The sequence below is a fragment of the Brassica rapa genome, chromosome A04 (assembly GCF_000309985.2).
Source record: "Brassica rapa cultivar Chiifu-401-42 chromosome A04, CAAS_Brap_v3.01, whole genome shotgun sequence".
In the NCBI taxonomy this organism is placed as follows: Eukaryota; Viridiplantae; Streptophyta; class Magnoliopsida; order Brassicales; family Brassicaceae; genus Brassica; species Brassica rapa.
In genome coordinates this window covers 19,541,916-19,559,955 of record NC_024798.2, presented here as the reverse complement: position 1 = coordinate 19,559,955, position 18,040 = coordinate 19,541,916, and the positions used below count along the sequence as shown (strand labels likewise).

The following is an 18,040-nucleotide window of genomic DNA, read 5'->3' as shown; positions in this document are numbered from 1 at the left end:
TTCATAGACCTAAATGAGGAAATGGATTCATAATTTTGACTCGAGCTCGGATTCGAGTAACTCAAGCCTAATATTAGACGTCCTTAATTTACAACTGCAGCTACATGTGCAGATTTTGCGATTCGAACCTGGCTCGGTCCCATTCTTCACGTCCATGCACATTCAACACACGGTGACTCCCTGTAAGCGACACACCTGACTCGCGCAGACTCAAGACACGTCCGTATGATTCGATTAAACCAAAGTGAGTTACAAAGCATTCATTGCAATTGCACTTTAATCCCTTTTTACAATTTATCCATATCTTTACAACGCAACTCACGGCTAAGCTCCACACAAAAGCAACCAACCACTCTCCAAATCTCTTTACTTGAACCCTTCATCGAGCCAAGACTCGGTTTCTTAAGGCCCCTAGGATACAACGTTAAAGTCTCTCATCCACTTTCACCAACCCATAAGTGTCTTTGTCACTCTATCCACTATCTGATTCCTAGCACGGTCCAATGGAAACTCACGACGCTCCTCCAAAAGAAACCTATACACTTCCCATTGTCTATCCGAAGTCGAGTGCCTCCCAATCTCAGCCTACAAAAAGAAGCACAACTCGCAACATTTTATAACCCGGTCCAATAAAAACATATAAGAACACTAGTATCCAATCAGAATTCAATAAACACTATTAATTTCTTCAAAATTTACACTTTATCATTATTACCACCTAACAAAAAATGCCTTAAAATTGTAAAAAAATATAATAAACTTATTGAAACAATTATTTTTCTATCATTTTGAGACGAAAGAATATATACTTACAGAGAAGATGCAGATTCCAAGAGACTTCAAAGCGAGTGTGACATCGTAGAAAACTCGTGGCCTTCCTTTACCAGATAGTTCCACAGGGTTGGCTACTAATAGCTCAGAGTCTGGTCCTCGGTTCACGATTATAACTCTCAAAGGACACGATATCTCCTCCTTAAGACGAGAACAGAAGCTGTCTTGATGTTTCGGGTCAGCTATCTTCTTCCCGTCAGTACCTCTCACAAACAAGTCCAGATTCCTATAGCCTTTAACCTTCGATGAGAATCTACCGTAAGCAATCTGTATAAAGCACCAATCATACACTAACATCAGTTAAACAAAATCTTGTTAAGGAAGAGGCCTAGACGAGTTCTTGAAAACGTTACATGGACGTCGCAGTCTTTAGAAGTCCTGAGGATATCGTAGAAAAGCCCCTTCTGATCGATACAGTTGATGTGAAGCAGCGTATGCGCAGGGCTCAAGTGGTTATCGACCGTGAGAACAACTTTGTTGGAGATTGAAGTAACGTCAGAGCCGAAGAGCTCATCAGCAGCTTCAGGTGGAAGGGCAGAGAATCGTTGGAGACTCTCTAGCTCGGGACCAGCTAGCTCAATCTCGCAGCTCACACCGTGTTCCCCGAGCACAGCTGTCAAATGATCGCACGTTTTGGTTTGTCTCTGCTTAGTGTGCAGTAGATCCATTGCGTCAGTGATGAAAAACATGTCCAAGACTCTTCCGTCTGGCGTTGTCGTGACTTTGACTCGTTGGATAGTAAACTCTAGCTCTGTCAGGACTTTAGTAACATCTACAAAAAAAACCCACCAAGAAAAAAAAACAGACTTTATAATTAATTAAAACCATTAAGACACAAAAACAGATATAAAAAAGACACAAGTAAAGGGACCAAACCGTGAAGCAGTCCTTTCCTGTCGCGGCAGAAGAACTTGAGGAGGTAAAGAGAAGGAGGCTTAGAGACATTAGAAGACTGAAGAGAGGAGTAATAGGAACCCAAGCAAGACGGACAAGCAGACAAGAGACGGTTCTTCAAGCTGTCCCAATCGAATCTAGAAGAACCGTTATCAGGACTGACCCAAAACACTATGTAACACCATCTTCCATCCGTTGAAAAATCTGCAACAATTAACAAACCCCATTTTTTTCACAATCATCAATAAATTAGAATTAATCACATAATAATTAACATAATTAAATCTAATCTCGAATATTCGTAACCGACAAAACAGAGTATATTCCCCGAAAAAAAAGACAAAGATTAAGACTTTTATACCTGCTTTGGTGATGGAGAGACCGAACTCGAGGATGATTCTACAGAGAGTTGAACCGAGACCTGATTCATCTGGGCAATTCACGGTGACCATGGTGGGATCGCCGGAGTTTTTTCCCGGTTCGATTAAAACGGCGTCGTCGTTGAGAATTCCCATTTTTTGCTCCCAACCGAGGATTTAAAAAAAAAAGAATTCTCGCAGAAAAGGAGAAGAAGGGACAAGAAGAAATATATATATGTGAGAAAATTAATTTTGTTTTATTTTATTTTTGGTTTAATTAGAGTTGTCGGGTTGCTGAGTGGGACCTACGTGTCTAGTCATACACACGTATGAGGAAAAGAAAAAGCTGGGTTAGGCAGTGGACACGTACCAATCTTAATCTTTTGTAAGAAGGGTGTTATCGTAGTTTCACGTTGGACAAGCTGTGCTTTGTAAGACGGTCCGTAGATATTAAGGTAGATGGATAATATAAGATATTTTTTGGCTATGTGGGATTGTTGATACAACAACAATCACGGGTTGTATGATTCGTAATATAAAAAATATAGATGATGATGATAATTGTAGGTTTATTTTTTTTTATTAATAAACCTGTGGTGGGAGCTTTAAACAAGTTCTATTTTTAATTCGTCGTACACTTGTGTTTTAGACCTTTCGTTGAAGCTGGGTGGTGGGGAAGATAATAATAATTTACTAGTAATTTTAAGACATTTAAATTAGAAATGCAAAGAAAAAAATAGAATGATGTCTGTGGAATATGACTGTGGGTCGATGTTCTTCTCGTGTCACCCATAATTGTTAAAATATACTAATAGTTGATTGAATGAAATCTTGCAATTCTCGGAAAAAAAAAATTGGGGACAGTGATGGATTGATAGGTTCAAGTATACATATAAGAGGAATAAAGGGAAAGGAGTAGCTTGAGTGTCTGTGGCAGAGTTGGAGGGTTTGCAGGGAAAAAATGATGAGACACTCTAAGAGAAAGAGAATCTTTGCAGTTACAAATTAGAAGAATAAAAGAGAAGAAGACATTTGTATTTCGGGAAGTATAAATAGCTGAGAGTATTGTTTAGTTGCTTATTGAAGATTACAATAGTGAAATCTTTAGTGATGAGTTAAGAGCTACTCAAGTGATAGAGTAGTTGAGGTACTCAGGTGATAGAGTCCTCCGATCCATTGTTGTAATTCTCGTGTGGATCATCAATATACGGTATTATTCAGTAGATCCGATCTGTGATCCTAACATCGATGTTCTTTGGAAAATAGTTGATTGTTCGTTAAATTGATCGCAAAATAGTGGCTTGCATTGGAAAGCTAACAAAACTTAGAAGATATGCTCCACATATCAAGGCAACAAAGAAGGATTTATTGGGCTGGAAGATTTGCTCAAGACCAGTCTTGATAATAGTAACATGAGAGAGTTTCATAAACGGTGAACATATATGCAGCTTGCAACACTATTTTGAAATGACATGAAGTATCGTTTCAAAGATTAATCGAAAGTAGTTCACTGTTCAAACTATTGTGTTGTGAAGTTAGCCTGAGATGGAAAACAAACAAAAGTATCACCAAAAAAAACAGATGGAAGCGTTTATGTAAGTAGATTCTAGCAATAACTATGAGTTAAAGTGTAGAAACGCGTCTTCAGAGAATATGAGCTAATATGGGTTTACTCTCAGATCTAGTTACCCAACTGTAGAGCCTTGATAATAGACCCCAAGTTGGTTAGACATCAAGTAACATCCAAATACCATATTCAAATGCGTTGAAATTCACACTTGTATGACTAACCGACAAAGCTTGCAACACGTTGGATGGTCTGTTCAGACATGGGAAGAAACAAATCTTAGTAATTATAACGCTTTTCGATACATTAAGATGGAAGAGAGGAGAATAAATTTCCAAAGTTCATAAGTTTAAGAGAACAAAGGTATATTCCAAGAAACCAAGTGGTACTATATGAAATATCATATAACACCAATATGTCAAATGCTACGTATAAAATGTGTGATTGGCCGATGGAAGAGGCTGGATATATAATTGTTGATGCACATCTCACGAAAATTATTGAAGTTGAATCACTGACACACGGATTTGGTGTGTTTTCTCTGACTCTCTGATGACTTTAGCAAATCTAATATCAATCAACGCACGAAGAAGCGCAAACCAAACAAACAAATCTCACCCTTACCATAGCATATGCGTCACATGGGTTTAAATGCTTCTTTATATGCTATCCATAATACTTTATGTTTTGAAAGGGAAACTATTTGAAAATAAATGCAAATTCTTTTTTTCTCCTGATTAAAGATTACAAATTCGAGTTTTCTATGTAACAAAAAAAGAAATGGTCAGCAGTAGCTTTCGCTGAGGGTAAAATTTCATAATCTTTTTACTATTTTAGTCTTTATTGATTTAAAGCAAAAAAGATTATAAACCGAAGGTTCCTTTAACCAAACAAAAGTTATATAGCCAAGTTTCAGTTTCACACTTCCCTATATTAACACTCTTTTTTTTCCCAGAATCATTTATATCATTCATAGTTTCTGTTCCTTCTGCATTTCATTTTTGACTGTTAGTTGAGTTCTTTCCCCTCTTTGTGTTTGGTTTAATGATATGAACAAGAGATGTGAATCTTGTCTTGAATAGGAAACATGAGATCTTTAAGCAGTGTGGGACTTGCTCTAAGCATAGTCTTTGGTTGCTTGCTACTAGCTCTTCTCGCCGAGCTCTATTACTTGATCTGTTGTAAGAAGAGGAGGAGGAGACCTAATCTACGAAATGACTATTCTACCCCTGCAACCAGAAAACTTCTCTTCTTCTGTTGCTGCAGCACTAACCCTTCTCCTTCTTCTAGCCCTAAACCTAATGAAACTCAACAGCAATGTCTTCCTCCTGATGATGGGTTTGGGAACGTGGTGGGTCCAGGGCTTGTGCCGAGGTTTTTGTTCACTATCGTGGAGGAAACAGTAGAGGAAATGGAATCTGAAGAAGGTGTTTCCACGAAAGGAAAGAGTTTGAACGATTTGTTTCTAAATATGGAAAGTGGTTTTTCTCCTCCGTATCTCACTCCTCGTGCTTCTCCTTCGCTCTTTACGCCTCCTTACACTCCGTTAACAGAGTCTTGTAACGGCAGAAAAGAAGGTTTCTTCGAGTCACCGACTGATGCTGAGTTTAACAGGCTAGTGAGATCATCATCACATTCACCAACATCATCACCATCGTCTTTGCCGAGATTTAAGTTCTTGAGAGACGCAGAGGAGAAGCTTAACAAGAGGAAAGTGACGGAGATTGCAGAAGCTGAAGAAGTCAGCAAAGGCTTAAACTGATAAGAGTCAGATTTTAAAGATGAAGTTTCAACAAGAACATGACAAAAAGGTGATTAGAAAAGTTTTATGGATTATTCAAATCAAATCATGATTTTAGATAAAAGAATCAAAGTTGTAGATGATTTACATAACTTAGAATTTCAATAACAAATTAATGTTAAAAGAAAAGAGAGAACAAAGATGAACATTGGATTCGGTTTTTGTTTTTGTTTTTTTTTCTTTCTTTTCTTCATAATTGCCACACTGTTGTAGTTGACATTTTAAGATGCACGAGCTCAGCATCATAGTCCTAAACCGACTTTCACTTTTAAAAGGAATTAATTCTGAAAGAATGTTAATATAATATCGAATATGTAGTTAGAAAATAGAAGTATTAAGAATCATTAAGTACTACTACTAATTGAGTTTCTCGAGATCATTCGCTTCCAAACTAAGTAGAAGAATTTTTTTATTTTTATTTTTTGTAACTTTCAATATGGACCGATAAATGAATACAGACAAGAGACTCATGAACAGACCAAGTGGAGAATCTCTTTCCCCTTCAGGTTTTTGTCCAATACTTTTTTTACTATCCAAGTGGCATCATCAACACCACTTACTCGTTCTTTACCATATTGACAGTTAAAAATGTGACCCTTGAGGGGAATGTAAATAAACAAATCAGATTCCTGAGGCTGCAAGAAGTGGTAACCCTAGCTCAGGGCATAGTGAGCTGAGCTCAAATCCGGTTACTCCATATACGATCTTCTGCGTCATCATATAATCTTCGTCTTCTTCCTCCCAGTCGATTGCTCCTCCGTGCACAGCAGTCTCTGACATCGCGACTGTGCTTATCGCAAATAATCACTTGTGATAAGCAAAACAACACGGAGAGATTGGTCAACGAATCTGGAAACCCACTTGGACTCTCTCGCTCTCGCCTGTGTTTTGCTGAAAGTCGAAACAACAGGGTGTGACGTTGTGAAAACAACGAACGACGCATTGTTTTTTGAGTATACTTTTTTTGAAACTATTCTAATTTGGAAACTTTTCTTAATCCAAATTATATTCTTTGTTCGACTATCCTACTAAATTAACACTATTATTTAGATCAAAATATTATGCTAACATTATAGGAGAAAACTAATTAATTTGTTTTATTTGAATGTCATCAGTTTTACATGTATCAGGAAAGTACATATTGCTGTGCCAAAAAAAAAACAAATTCATACTAATTAAGGTATGTTTCTGCTGCCAATTTTTTTTGTCGTTATAGTTTCATGACATAAAAAGGTTTGGTTATTAATTGCGAGTTGTTTCCAAATACGTTTTCATTCTCTGGTTAGCTTGCCTCGAGTCGACATGCCTCCGCTTTGGTGGTCACCGAAACTAGAGATCAACTTTTTTTCGTTACCCATAAAGTTACTATCTCTAGAGATAGTACTTAACTCGCCTCAACACTCTTTTCATCGGCTTCAGTACCTGGTCTGCGTACTTTCCTAAATTAGATAAAGAGATTAATCCTGATCCTGTACAACATCCAGCGAGAATAAATGAATGCATGGATGTGATAAGTGCGAGCGAGTAGAGAGTGAGCGTCTTGACGCAATCGTGTGGAAGAAGTTAGGCCTAAGCGCTAGACGAGGCGACGCATGTGTCCATGATTCTCAGACGTTGACTCAACCCTTAAGTCGTCATTGACTGTATGCATATATTTTTTGAAGGAAGATTGTGATCTCTTTGTGTGGACTTCGTTTAAACCAGTTGGATGGGATGGGATGGCAGCATATGTGTAACCGACCTATAGTCAACTCTTGTTACATATACTTCTAAAAAAACGCGTAAATAAAACCTATTTGTTTTCATTCAGTGTAGAAAACAAAAGATTCTTAGACAACTAAGTCCATAGGTTAAGTAGCTGGCAATACGCTTTGGCTTTTGGCCTCTAGGTGTCCAAAGCGAACTTGTACTCTAATGAATCTTATTGATAAACTGATAAGAATAAGGAACACACAAATGTTTTATGAAAAAAATGTATTCATTTTTATAAGAATTAATTTACAATATGCATATATTTATAAAGATGATGATCTAGCTTATTCCTAATTTAATACAATATATGTATTACGTTTATACAGAGAGTATTATATTTTTAACATTAGATATTTTATTTTTCAAGATTTTTTATCTTATGTTTTCATGATTGTGCTTAGAGCACCTCCAACTAGAAGATGGAAAGAAGTTTTTAACAAAAATAAATAAATAAAAATTAATTAATTAGGAAAGAGAAACAGCATATAAGATCTTAACAACTAACACCTAAGAACATGATTAATGGGAGTTCTTAGAATGAGGTTTTTAACGGGATATAAAAAATCGTCTCTTAATTTTTAACTAAAAAAACTAAGAACCGGCTCTTAAATTTAGAACCGGTTGGAAACTTAAAAATACAATTGTCATTAAGACAATGTTTCAACATGTTTGGGAAAAGCTAAAGTAATAAAATATTAATCTTTTTTTTTTAGAAACCCAACAAGTATCAATCGTTAACTCGTTATTATGATTTGGTTTATATATTGCGGTGCAAAAAGTCACGTTAGCACAGACTAGTTATATATTTTGGTTCTAGTAAACCACTAGTGAATATGCCATGAATCTGGTTGTCAATGAGTATGGTATACGTAGTGCAGATCATATATCATCACGAACTACTAGTTGTCATTTTTGCTAAAAGAAAGTAAAAAAAAATCCATCACGACTTGAATAATACAATTTGTGATCTTTATTTGACACTGACTTAACAAAAATCAACTCTACCATCTCTAGTCAACTTAAATTTGGGCTATAAATGAATCAGTAGTTTCATGTCTCAGCCTCATATTACCAATAATTTACCATCTTAGTATTCTCAGTAAGAAGCTTCTATTACTTAACAGGAAGAGCTAAATGGCTCCACCACCTCCTTCACCGCCGTCCGTTATGTTGAGGACAGTGCTCCTCCTCCTCAGGGTTTTGACGGCGGCTTTCCTCGTTATAACGGTTGCCCTTGTCAGCACCAACACCGTCACCCTCGATATTCAAGGAACGTCTATAAAAATGCATTTTAACGATGTTTATGCTTATAGGTAAATAAACATATATAATGGGTTTCTTTTCAATTTTATAGCTACATTTTAACAGTTTTTCCCCTTTTTCGCATCTTCAAAAAAAAAAAATCTTCTTCATTCATTTGTTCACATTTGTTTTCTATACATATTTGGACTCATCATTCATGAAGATACATGCTTGCGGCCGCCGTCATCGGGCTAGGTTACGCCGTTGTACAACTGGTCTTCACAATCTCCCAATTCGCCACCGGAACTATACATCCTTTTAACTATCTGTTCAGTTTTTATGGCGATAAGGTATTTAAAATTGATTTTTTAAATTTTGAGTAAATTGTGTTTCAAAAAAAGTGTTTCAAAAAAAATTGAGTAAATAATTATCTAGAAATAGAAAAATCATACAATAGAATGTTAGTAAATATGAAACAATTATATCTCTCGACCTCCTAGATTAATTAATTCTAAAATATAACATGTATTAAATATGATATATGTATGTTTTGGACATTTTTTATTAAAATAAATTTGTTTTTTCTTATATTAACATAATATCTCAATATGATAAGTTTCATGTTATATGTACAATATATTTAAAATCAATAAAATAATGTGTTGTAATATGTTTTTTTTTTGTTAAGATCTCAACTCATTAGTTCCATTATATCTAGTTTGTATATTTATGTTCTGTAAAACACAACGAGAGGACATACATATATTGCTTTTGAATCACATATTCTTGTTAATGATTGTTAAAATCTGGACAGATTATATCATATTTACTTGCAACGGGTTCGGCAGCTGGATTTGGAGTGAGCAAAGATTTGAAAGATACATACTTAGCATTAATAGATTTTGATTCAACAGATCCAGTGGATAACTTCTTCAGTAAAGGATACGCATCAGCCAGTCTTCTTCTCTTTGCTTTCGTCTCTCTTGCCGTTTTATCAGTTTTCTCATCTCTTGTTCTTTCCAAACGACCAATTCAAGGCTCATAAACACACGTATCATTTTAACCGTGTATGCTTTCTTCATTATGATTCGTGCATGCTTTCTCCCACCAATCGTGGAACTTGATCAGATTATATATATGCTTTTCAAGATGTATTGGTTACGTTACCAAAATAAGAGATTCTTAATTTTGACAAGAAGGTCTCATTGTTATTTCTGGTTTACTATTTCTGTAATGCCTTTTTGGGGGTTATCTAGTTATCTGTATTATTAATATGAAATATCACCCTGGTCCCCTCAAATAATGATGATGTTAATTTAATCTCAAAGAAAGCCCACTTAAAACTCTTACAAATAAATAATTAACTACTATCGGGACATAATCCAATATTTAGTTGTGATGATGGTTGAAAAATTGGAGCAGCATGCATGCTTAGAGCACGATTTATGGAAGTTCTTAGGGTAGAGTTCTTATATTCCGCTAAGAACTTCACCCTAAAAACTCTCCATTAATTATGCTCTTAGGATCAACATATCAGACATCTAACTTATAACTGGCCGTGGCACTATAGTAGGATATAGCTAGAAGATTCTTGATATATTATGGTTAATATTGTAACGTGGATATAAATAATATATTTGTATCTACCTAAATTATAAAATATCTCTAGTATAAATACGTTTGTAACTACATCGATTATTAATATGAGAGTTAATATAATTTGTTTAATCTTCTATTGTCATCAGTCTCTACAGACACAGCCATATATAATTCACATAAATTGGTATTCGAGTTGTCTAGATAATAATCAGACGATTAATACGTTCTTGAAAGACAGATATAGCATGGTGTATTAAATTTGAAGAACAAAGTGAAATGATCATCCGTACCATATGTAACTAATCAATCTTGCACGACGTCCAGTCTTACAATGTAATCGGTAAATAACTCGGGTCCGATGAGAACAGATCAAACCCTTAACTTATTTAGGTATTGTATTAAATCTAACACTTTAATTCGTTCCTTAACTATGATAAGATTTTGATACTTTTAAAGTGTTATGCATGGCTTTTTAAATATACATATAGCTAAAAAGCATTAGAACTGAATAGGAGTAATTTATAATCGAATTCATAAAAGTTAAGTGAATGAAAAAATCCAATAAAAAGTAGCTCTTATATAAAAGTTGTAGAAGTGGACTCCAATTTCTCTTTATAAGTGTAAACTGGTTATTAATGGGAATGCTGATGGCAAGATTGGACGCCGTTACTCGAGAAGCATTTCCTTGGATTTCATCAATCAGAGGACTAGTGGCACATATGTAGCCAACATATGTGTCAACTCTTATTATACTTCTTTTGAACATTATGAACTGATTATATATGATATTAATGCTACTTTCTTTATTAAAAAACGACCAAATTCTTATCATTTGGTGAAACCGTGTTTTTATTTTCACCGCTAGATGTTCAAGTCCGAATGCAAGTTGTAAGGATAGGAGTGTAGATAATCCCATTAGAAAACCGAAAAATGTATTTATGTATAGTCAAAAAGAACGATTTGAAGATATTCTTTTTGTTTATCAAAATAGCATGTCCGACATTCCTATATAAGCAACAACAAACAAAAATCTTTGTTAAAAACAACATTATTGAATATTGAGTATATATACCCAATATAGATAGATAGATCATAGATGTATATCCCTCTTATTTAAAAAATATAAATTAGTCGAACGCGGTAATCAAGTTCGTCACGACTTCAATACTAAAAAAAATGTTTGACGTTGACATTAATAGAAAGATCAACTTCTATCTTTCTAGTCAACGAGATTATTTTGCTTATAAATTAGTTGGCATTCCATGTATTGTAATATATCTAATTAATTCTCAAGCATTTTCTTCATATTTCCTTCTATAGTTTCTCGTTTAAAAAGTTTCTTACAAAAACATTTTAAAATCTGTAATCATATATGGCACCACCACCACCTGTTTCATTGAAGGTAGTAAACCTTCTACTGAGGGTTCTGACGGCAATTTTCCTAGTTATATCTGTCATCGTCCTCACCACCAATAGCGTAACCATCGGATCTATCAAATTTCATTTCAATGATGTTTATGCTTATAGGTAAAATGATCCAACCTCTTTATTAATATTTTTTCTTCCTTTATTTGTACAATCTTGTTATTGTAAACTGAAATTTCATTTAACTAATTTACTTACTTTGTAATCTTGAAGATATATGCTAGCCGCAGCTGTCATCGGACTGATTTACGCTGTCATACAACTTATATTCACAATCTGCCAATTCGCCACTGGAGTGACAAACTCATTTAATTATCAACTCGATTTTTACGGTGACAAAGTATATATTCACTTTATAATCTCTAACAAATTTATAATCAAATATCACATAAATGGAGAAAATATTATAATATATAATCTAATCTCTTGAACGTAATTATTCTTTTGAATCGATGAAGCTTGCCTGAAAATGTGTCTTTTTAATTAGTGATGATTTTGCTCTTGGCAGTTAGTATCATATCTAGTGGCGACGGGTTCGGCAGCTGGATTTGGAGTAACCAAAGATTTGAAAGATGCATTTATAGCATTGGTTGCATTAGATTCGACTGATCCTGTGGATGAGTTCTTCAGCAAAGGATATGCATCAGCCAGTCTTCTTCTCTTTGCTTTCCTCTGTCTCGCCGTTTTATCTGTTTTCTCGTCTTTAGCCATTGCCAAACGATCATTATAATTCTCATCATGAAAAACACAAATTAATGCTTTAAAATCTGATTTGATTATATAGCTTTGTCCCAATGTTATGTGTTGTTATTCATTCTGTAAACAACTTACGATTGTTTTTGTAACCAAAGTCTAATAAGTGTTGATCTAATGCATGTAAAGTAATTCAACTGTTGTGTGTTAAATCGACGCCATGTTATGATATAAGTTCTATACACTCCCAATTAGCATGTTATCAAAATAACTTCGACATTTTAACATCCTCATCAATTATATTGTGTTAACACGTTACTTAACTAAAATTCTGAAATTTTTGGTTATGTCACAAGTTGACCAGTTTCTCTTAAGGAAATCTGATACTACAATACATGCATGTTTTGGATCAAATACAAGTATGTGAATTAAAAATTTCGAAAATAATCTTAACTCTTTTAATGTATAAGTATACATTGCTTTGCACCGAGCAAAAATATACACGCTTTTGACCATTCACCCATTGTTGAAACGTTATATGTAAGTTTTACAGCCTAGCGGTTATATAAAGGGTTTTTAGTAATTAAACCCCTCAACTAAAAATGAATCGTAAAAAAAACCCTCAACTAAAAATCTTGTGAAATAAACCCTCAACTTTAGTTCCGTTAACATATGTTACCCTCCGTTTAAAAAACCGTGACGGAGGGTGACATATGTTAACGGTTTATAAGTTGAGGGTTTATTTCACTGGATTTTTAGTTGAAGGTTTTTTTCACGATTCATCTTTAGTTGAGGGGTTTTATCACTAAAAGTCATTAAATGTTATTAAATTATTTATTATCATTTTTACATTGTTTTAAGATTTATAAGCCTTTAAAACTAATTTATAAATTTTAATACATTAATATATTTGTATATTAATTTATACATCTTAAATTAATAATTTTTAACACTACTTACAACTTATTATAATTTTAAAATATTAAATTATTTGATATTTGGAAATAGTGATATAAAAAAATTAGTGTGTTTATATCGTCATTGTCAAATATAAAATAATTGAAAGTTTCTAAGTTATATTAAGTCTTAAGTAGTGTCGAGATAATTCATCCATAAAGTCAATCTTTCTATTTAGAGTATGACGCACTTTTTCCTATTTTCATGATTTCTGTCATCCGGCTCATACTTCTCCCCCCTTCAAAATAATGCATGATTATTTTTATTCTCATTGATTTCTGAATAACTACATTATATTTTTATTTTCTTGATCAATAATATATTTGAAACATAAAGTAATACAATAAATCAAGAACAATATAGGAAAATAGGAAAGTATGAGCCTCATGACGAAAATCATGAAAATAAAAAAAAGTACGTCATACTCCAAATAGAAAGATTGACTTCATGGATGAATTATCCTCAACACTACTAAGACTTAATATAACTTAGAAACTTTCAATTATTTGATATTTGAAAATGACGATATAAACACACAATTTTTTTTATATCACTATTGCCAAATATCAAATAATTTAATATTTTGAAGTTATAATAAGTTGTAAATCGTGTTGAAAATTATTAATTTAAGATGTATAAATTAATTTATAATAGATTAATGTATTAAAAATATACATTAGTTTTAAAGGCTTACAAATCAATCTAAAACAATGTATAAATGGATAATAAATAACCTAAAAACCCTTTAATGACTTTTAGTGATAAAACCCCTCAACTATTTTTGAATCGTAAAAAAAAAACCTCAACTAAGTTTTCAACATTATAAACCCTCAACTTATAAACCGTTAACATATGTCACCCTCCGTGACGGGTTTTTAGACGGAGGGTAACATATGTTAACGGAACTAAAGTTGAGGGTTTATTTCACAGGATTTTTAGTTGAGGGTTTTTTTTACGATTCATCTTTAGTTGAGGGGTTTAATTACTAAAAACCCTTATATAAACCCTTATTGGTTCAAATATATTACCAAATTAATAACTACTATATCTTAACCCGTAAACCTACTCATAAGATTTGAATTACTTAGATGAGTTTATTGAAGTTTGGTACATAACAAACAATATCTTTTACATTCGTTTGGTAAGCTAGACGTGGGGATCGATCGTTTCAGCACGTCTGCAATAGTATAATACAATATACTTATTTGGTATATTTAAATTATATGCGCTTTTTTTTGACATTGACTTTAATTAATGTTCTTATCCCACCGAGAAAAAGTCAACTCATATCTCTCTAAGTTACAAAAATTGACATTTAGTTATAAAAATTGACATTTCATGTCTTGTTCAAACATCTCAGGCTTATCTTCTGCTTACTCTTTGATTACCAGGTTTATAAGAAAATACCTATTAAATGCCTTGAATAGCTACTTATTTTCTTACATGGCACCATTCCTGGTTTCTCTCAGGGTAGTACTCCTTTCTCTTAGAGTTTTGACTGTGGCTTTCCTCGTCATAACTGTCATCATCCTAAGCACCAACAGCGTCACCATTGTATCTCAAGGAAACTCATTGAAATTTCATTTCAAAGATGTTTATGCCTATAGGTAACAACACCCTACGAACCTCTTGACTTTTTTTTTTCTTCCTTTTTCGTCGGTATAGTTTTTATGCAAGTTGATTAATTAGTTTGATTGAGATTAAAACATGTCAGAAACCGTTAATTGGGTGGAAGCTTCGTGCGTCGAATGATATGTCAAGAATCAAGACGTTGTAATAACTCATTTATAAGTTTTCTCTTAAACTAGAGAATTTTTGGGGGAATTTTTTATGATGATTATTAAACCAAGTTTGTTAACTTTTTCATTCACTTAATTGTTATTTTGTTTTCTTGAATGCTTGAAGATACATGTTTTCAGCCGCTATCATTGGATTACTTTACGCTGTCATACAACTGTTCTTCTCAATCTCTGAACTCGCCACCAGAACTAAAAACCCTTTCAATTATCAACTGGATTTTTACGGTGACAAGGTAAATAAAAATATGCTTTTTTGAACCTATAATCAACAAAGCTTGACTGAAATGTGTTTTCTAATTAATGGTATTTGGACAGATAATATCATATCTAGTGGCAACTGGTTCGGCGGCTGGATTTGGAGTGACCAAAGATTTAAAAGATACATTTCTAGCATTAGTCGTATTGGATTCGACTGATCCTGTAGATAAGCTCTTTAGCAGAGGATACGCATCGGCTAGTATGCTTCTCTTTGCTTTCTTCTGCCTCGCTGTTTTATCTGTTTTTTCATCACACACCATTGCCAAACACCAGTTTAGTTAAGTTCCATCATTATTCACTCATACTCTCTTCGATTCTATCATATGGCTTTGTGGCTATGTAATGTGTTGGTGCAATTCTTTAAGCAATTTGACTTTTTATGGAAGCTCAAGTATGCTGGTTCAAGAGAAAATACGGATTAGTTTGTTTTAAAATTCATGATTCCAACACGAATCTGAAAAATGTGTAAAAAACAAACTGAGCAATGATAATATACGTTTCATATAAGCGATTAAGGTGTAAACAATTGCTTTGCTGAAGAGCCAAATTTGTATTTATTAAAATCAAGAAATGAAAGCACTATGTCCTAGCTTATATATGTCATATGTGCTTTGAGCTACATATCTGACCAAGGCCCAATATAAATGAGTAGAATATTTAATTAACCTGAAACAAACCGAACCTAATTGAAATGATTTTGATTAGGGCTAAATTATAGTCTTACTACATCAAAACTCTAATTCTACAATGCCCACTTCTATGGATATTTGTATGTAATTAACCATATCCAAATTTGTGAATATCCGAAACAAATCAATACGATTATCAAATCGAACAGAATATTACAGAAACAGGCAATGTAAGTGGAGAAAAGAATGATATATTAATTGTAAAGCCTAAACCACGAAACCAACCCCAAATAGGACACCAACGCATATCTGAGACTTGTCTAAGCACTATCTTATCTTTTTTTTCGAAACACTTTTTTTTCGAAACACGAGCACTATCTTATCTACTCTTTTCTTTTTATATTATTTATACATCTTTTCACTCTATATGCATGCTAAACCTTTTCTTAGACAATGTAAGTGATACTTTCCTTTGGCTACTTCGATTTCATAGCCTCAAATGCTGTCAATTCAAGCAAACATTCTAGATGATATTTTTATGATTAATTGTCACACAAGAAAATTGATATAAAATTAGGGGGTGTTAGTGGAAATAAGATTTATATAGAGTTTGTTAATTTTAAAAGTTGAGAGATTTGTTAAATTTGGAAAGAGTTGTAGAGAGTTTGGTATATTTTAAAATTCTATGAAAATATATTGATAAAATGATTATAAGAATCTAAAATATATAAGTAGCATTTTAAAAATCTTGCGTTATGAGTTAGATGGTGAAGAATACAACTCCCAATAACACCAACTTTAATAGATTTAAAGAATCATTAAAATCTAGACTTTTTGAATAACAAAAAATTGTGTATAGAATTACTAAATTATGAAACCAATAATACTAGATTTTAATGAAAATGTGAAATTGTGTAAACCAGTAACACTAAATTCTATAAATTCTAACAATTATCATAAATCTAATTCCCACTAATACCCTACCCTCTTAATTATTTACTGGGCAGGTGGTGGCAGGATGAATAAATTTTAGACCCCACTATACCACTTGTTTTGGCGGAGATGCAGATATCATTATTCGGTTATTTCTTCGGTTTTAATTCTTTGAATATATATTTTTCTTCTTGTAATAATGGAAAGACTCAATTAATCTTTCAATATAAACTAGTAGACTATCACAAAAATTGGTTCTTTAAGTTTTTGATATTGTTGTAATTTATAAAAGATGCCGTTGAATATCTAGTTTTGAGATATGTTTTGTTGGTTGATGTTTTCTTGTCAATAGCTCTTTTATCGAATAACAATCCCAAAGATACAAAAGATAGAATATGATGATGTTTTCTTATCAATAGTTATCTATTACGAATCAACTATCAAATCAGTTGTGCTGCATCATCCGCTACTTGGAACAACCAGTTAATTCGATGTCAACTCAGCTTGCCAAATTTGTCCAATATGGTGGAGGAGAACGACCTATTCACTTCACCTTCTTACATTTTTATGTGTAAGTTCATTGGTTCTTCGGTTATATGATGTATCACAATTATGGTTTTTTTTACTTGCGCTAAAAGTATATTGAACGTATTTGGATTTTAATTTCACTAACCAATTATCATTGTTCATTAACATGACACATCTCACACTTGGAACAGGTTAAAAGTACAAAACAAAACGAACTAAAATTTTATTTATCTTAATGTAGAAAAAGTATAGCATATTGCACTGAAGATGGGAATATATGTCGTCAGGGACGGTTCGCCACATAACATGGCTATGATATACACAATCGGGCTGTCAGGAATTAAACTCTGTAGCATTCGTCAGATATATATCATATATCTAGATTCCATTATGAATTTTAATCAAAATACTACTACTATATAGCGATATAGGCTCCAGGTGGAGAGAATCATAAAGTGCCAGAAATCCTCAACCACGACGTTGGCCAAAAGTTATTTTGTTTTCTTTCTTCCACATATGATCCGATTCGGATGCATTATGCGGTTATCCACTTATTAAATGTGTTATGTGGATATATAATCACATACTCTAAAGTTTTCTGAAGCTCGATTGAAGTTATATTTATTTAATTTAGTGGGTTCAATTATTCGTTATACCTGTACATATCTCTTCTTATCACAGTCTACAAATACAAAATTGACACGTATGCACTTGTGTTCCTAAAACGAGACTCATTATCCCCATTTGTTTGCTGAGTATGATATTCGTCTTAC

At 33.2% G+C, this 18,040-nt stretch overlaps 5 protein-coding genes across 7 annotated transcripts; 4 read left to right on the top strand and 1 right to left on the bottom strand.

Annotated features, from left to right (window-relative positions):
• Window positions 1–210: 210 nt before the first annotated feature.
• On the bottom strand, window positions 211–2,331 carry LOC103865730 (ACT domain-containing protein ACR9). Its single transcript, XM_009143574.2, has 5 exons — window positions 2,087–2,331; window positions 1,708–1,929; window positions 1,185–1,603; window positions 814–1,098; window positions 211–585 (listed from the first exon to the last, which is right to left on the bottom strand). Exons 1-5 carry the CDS (start codon window positions 2,238–2,240, stop codon window positions 445–447), a joined length of 1,221 nt encoding a protein of 406 aa, XP_009141822.1. The 5' UTR covers window positions 2,241–2,331; the 3' UTR covers window positions 211–444.
• A 232-nt stretch (window positions 2,332–2,563) lies between these two features.
• Window positions 2,564–7,257, top strand: LOC103865729. 3 transcript variants are annotated; one of them, XM_033289231.1, is made up of 3 exons: window positions 2,564–6,405; window positions 6,568–6,632; window positions 6,739–7,257. In XM_033289231.1, the coding sequence occupies exon 1, from the start codon at window positions 4,739–4,741 to the stop codon at window positions 5,411–5,413; it is 675 nt and encodes a 224-aa protein (XP_033145122.1). In that variant the 5' UTR covers window positions 2,564–4,738; the 3' UTR covers window positions 5,414–6,405; window positions 6,568–6,632; window positions 6,739–7,257. The 3 variants fall into 3 exon arrangements, with proteins under 3 accessions (XP_033145122.1, XP_033145120.1, XP_033145119.1); XM_033289229.1 differs by having other exon boundaries at window positions 2,564–5,958; window positions 6,035–7,257; XM_033289228.1 differs by having other exon boundaries at window positions 2,564–6,632.
• A 1,012-nt stretch (window positions 7,258–8,269) lies between these two features.
• LOC103865728 (CASP-like protein 4D1) lies at window positions 8,270–9,725 on the top strand. The gene is made up of 3 exons (XM_009143571.2): window positions 8,270–8,517; window positions 8,670–8,796; window positions 9,261–9,725. The coding sequence occupies exons 1-3, from the start codon at window positions 8,339–8,341 to the stop codon at window positions 9,489–9,491; spliced, it is 537 nt and encodes a 178-aa protein (XP_009141819.1). The 5' UTR covers window positions 8,270–8,338; the 3' UTR covers window positions 9,492–9,725.
• Window positions 9,726–11,172: 1,447 nt separating this feature from the next.
• Window positions 11,173–12,360, top strand: LOC103865727 (CASP-like protein 4D2). The gene is made up of 3 exons (XM_009143570.3): window positions 11,173–11,572; window positions 11,684–11,810; window positions 11,979–12,360. Exons 1-3 carry the CDS (start codon window positions 11,418–11,420, stop codon window positions 12,198–12,200), a joined length of 504 nt encoding a protein of 167 aa, XP_009141818.1. The 5' UTR covers window positions 11,173–11,417; the 3' UTR covers window positions 12,201–12,360.
• A 1,761-nt stretch (window positions 12,361–14,121) lies between these two features.
• Window positions 14,122–16,988, top strand: LOC103865726 (CASP-like protein 4D2). The gene is made up of 3 exons (XM_009143568.3): window positions 14,122–14,727; window positions 15,026–15,152; window positions 15,235–16,988. The coding sequence occupies exons 1-3, from the start codon at window positions 14,459–14,461 to the stop codon at window positions 15,457–15,459; spliced, it is 621 nt and encodes a 206-aa protein (XP_009141816.1). The 5' UTR covers window positions 14,122–14,458; the 3' UTR covers window positions 15,460–16,988.
• The last annotated feature ends 1,052 nt before the right edge of the window (window positions 16,989–18,040 follow it).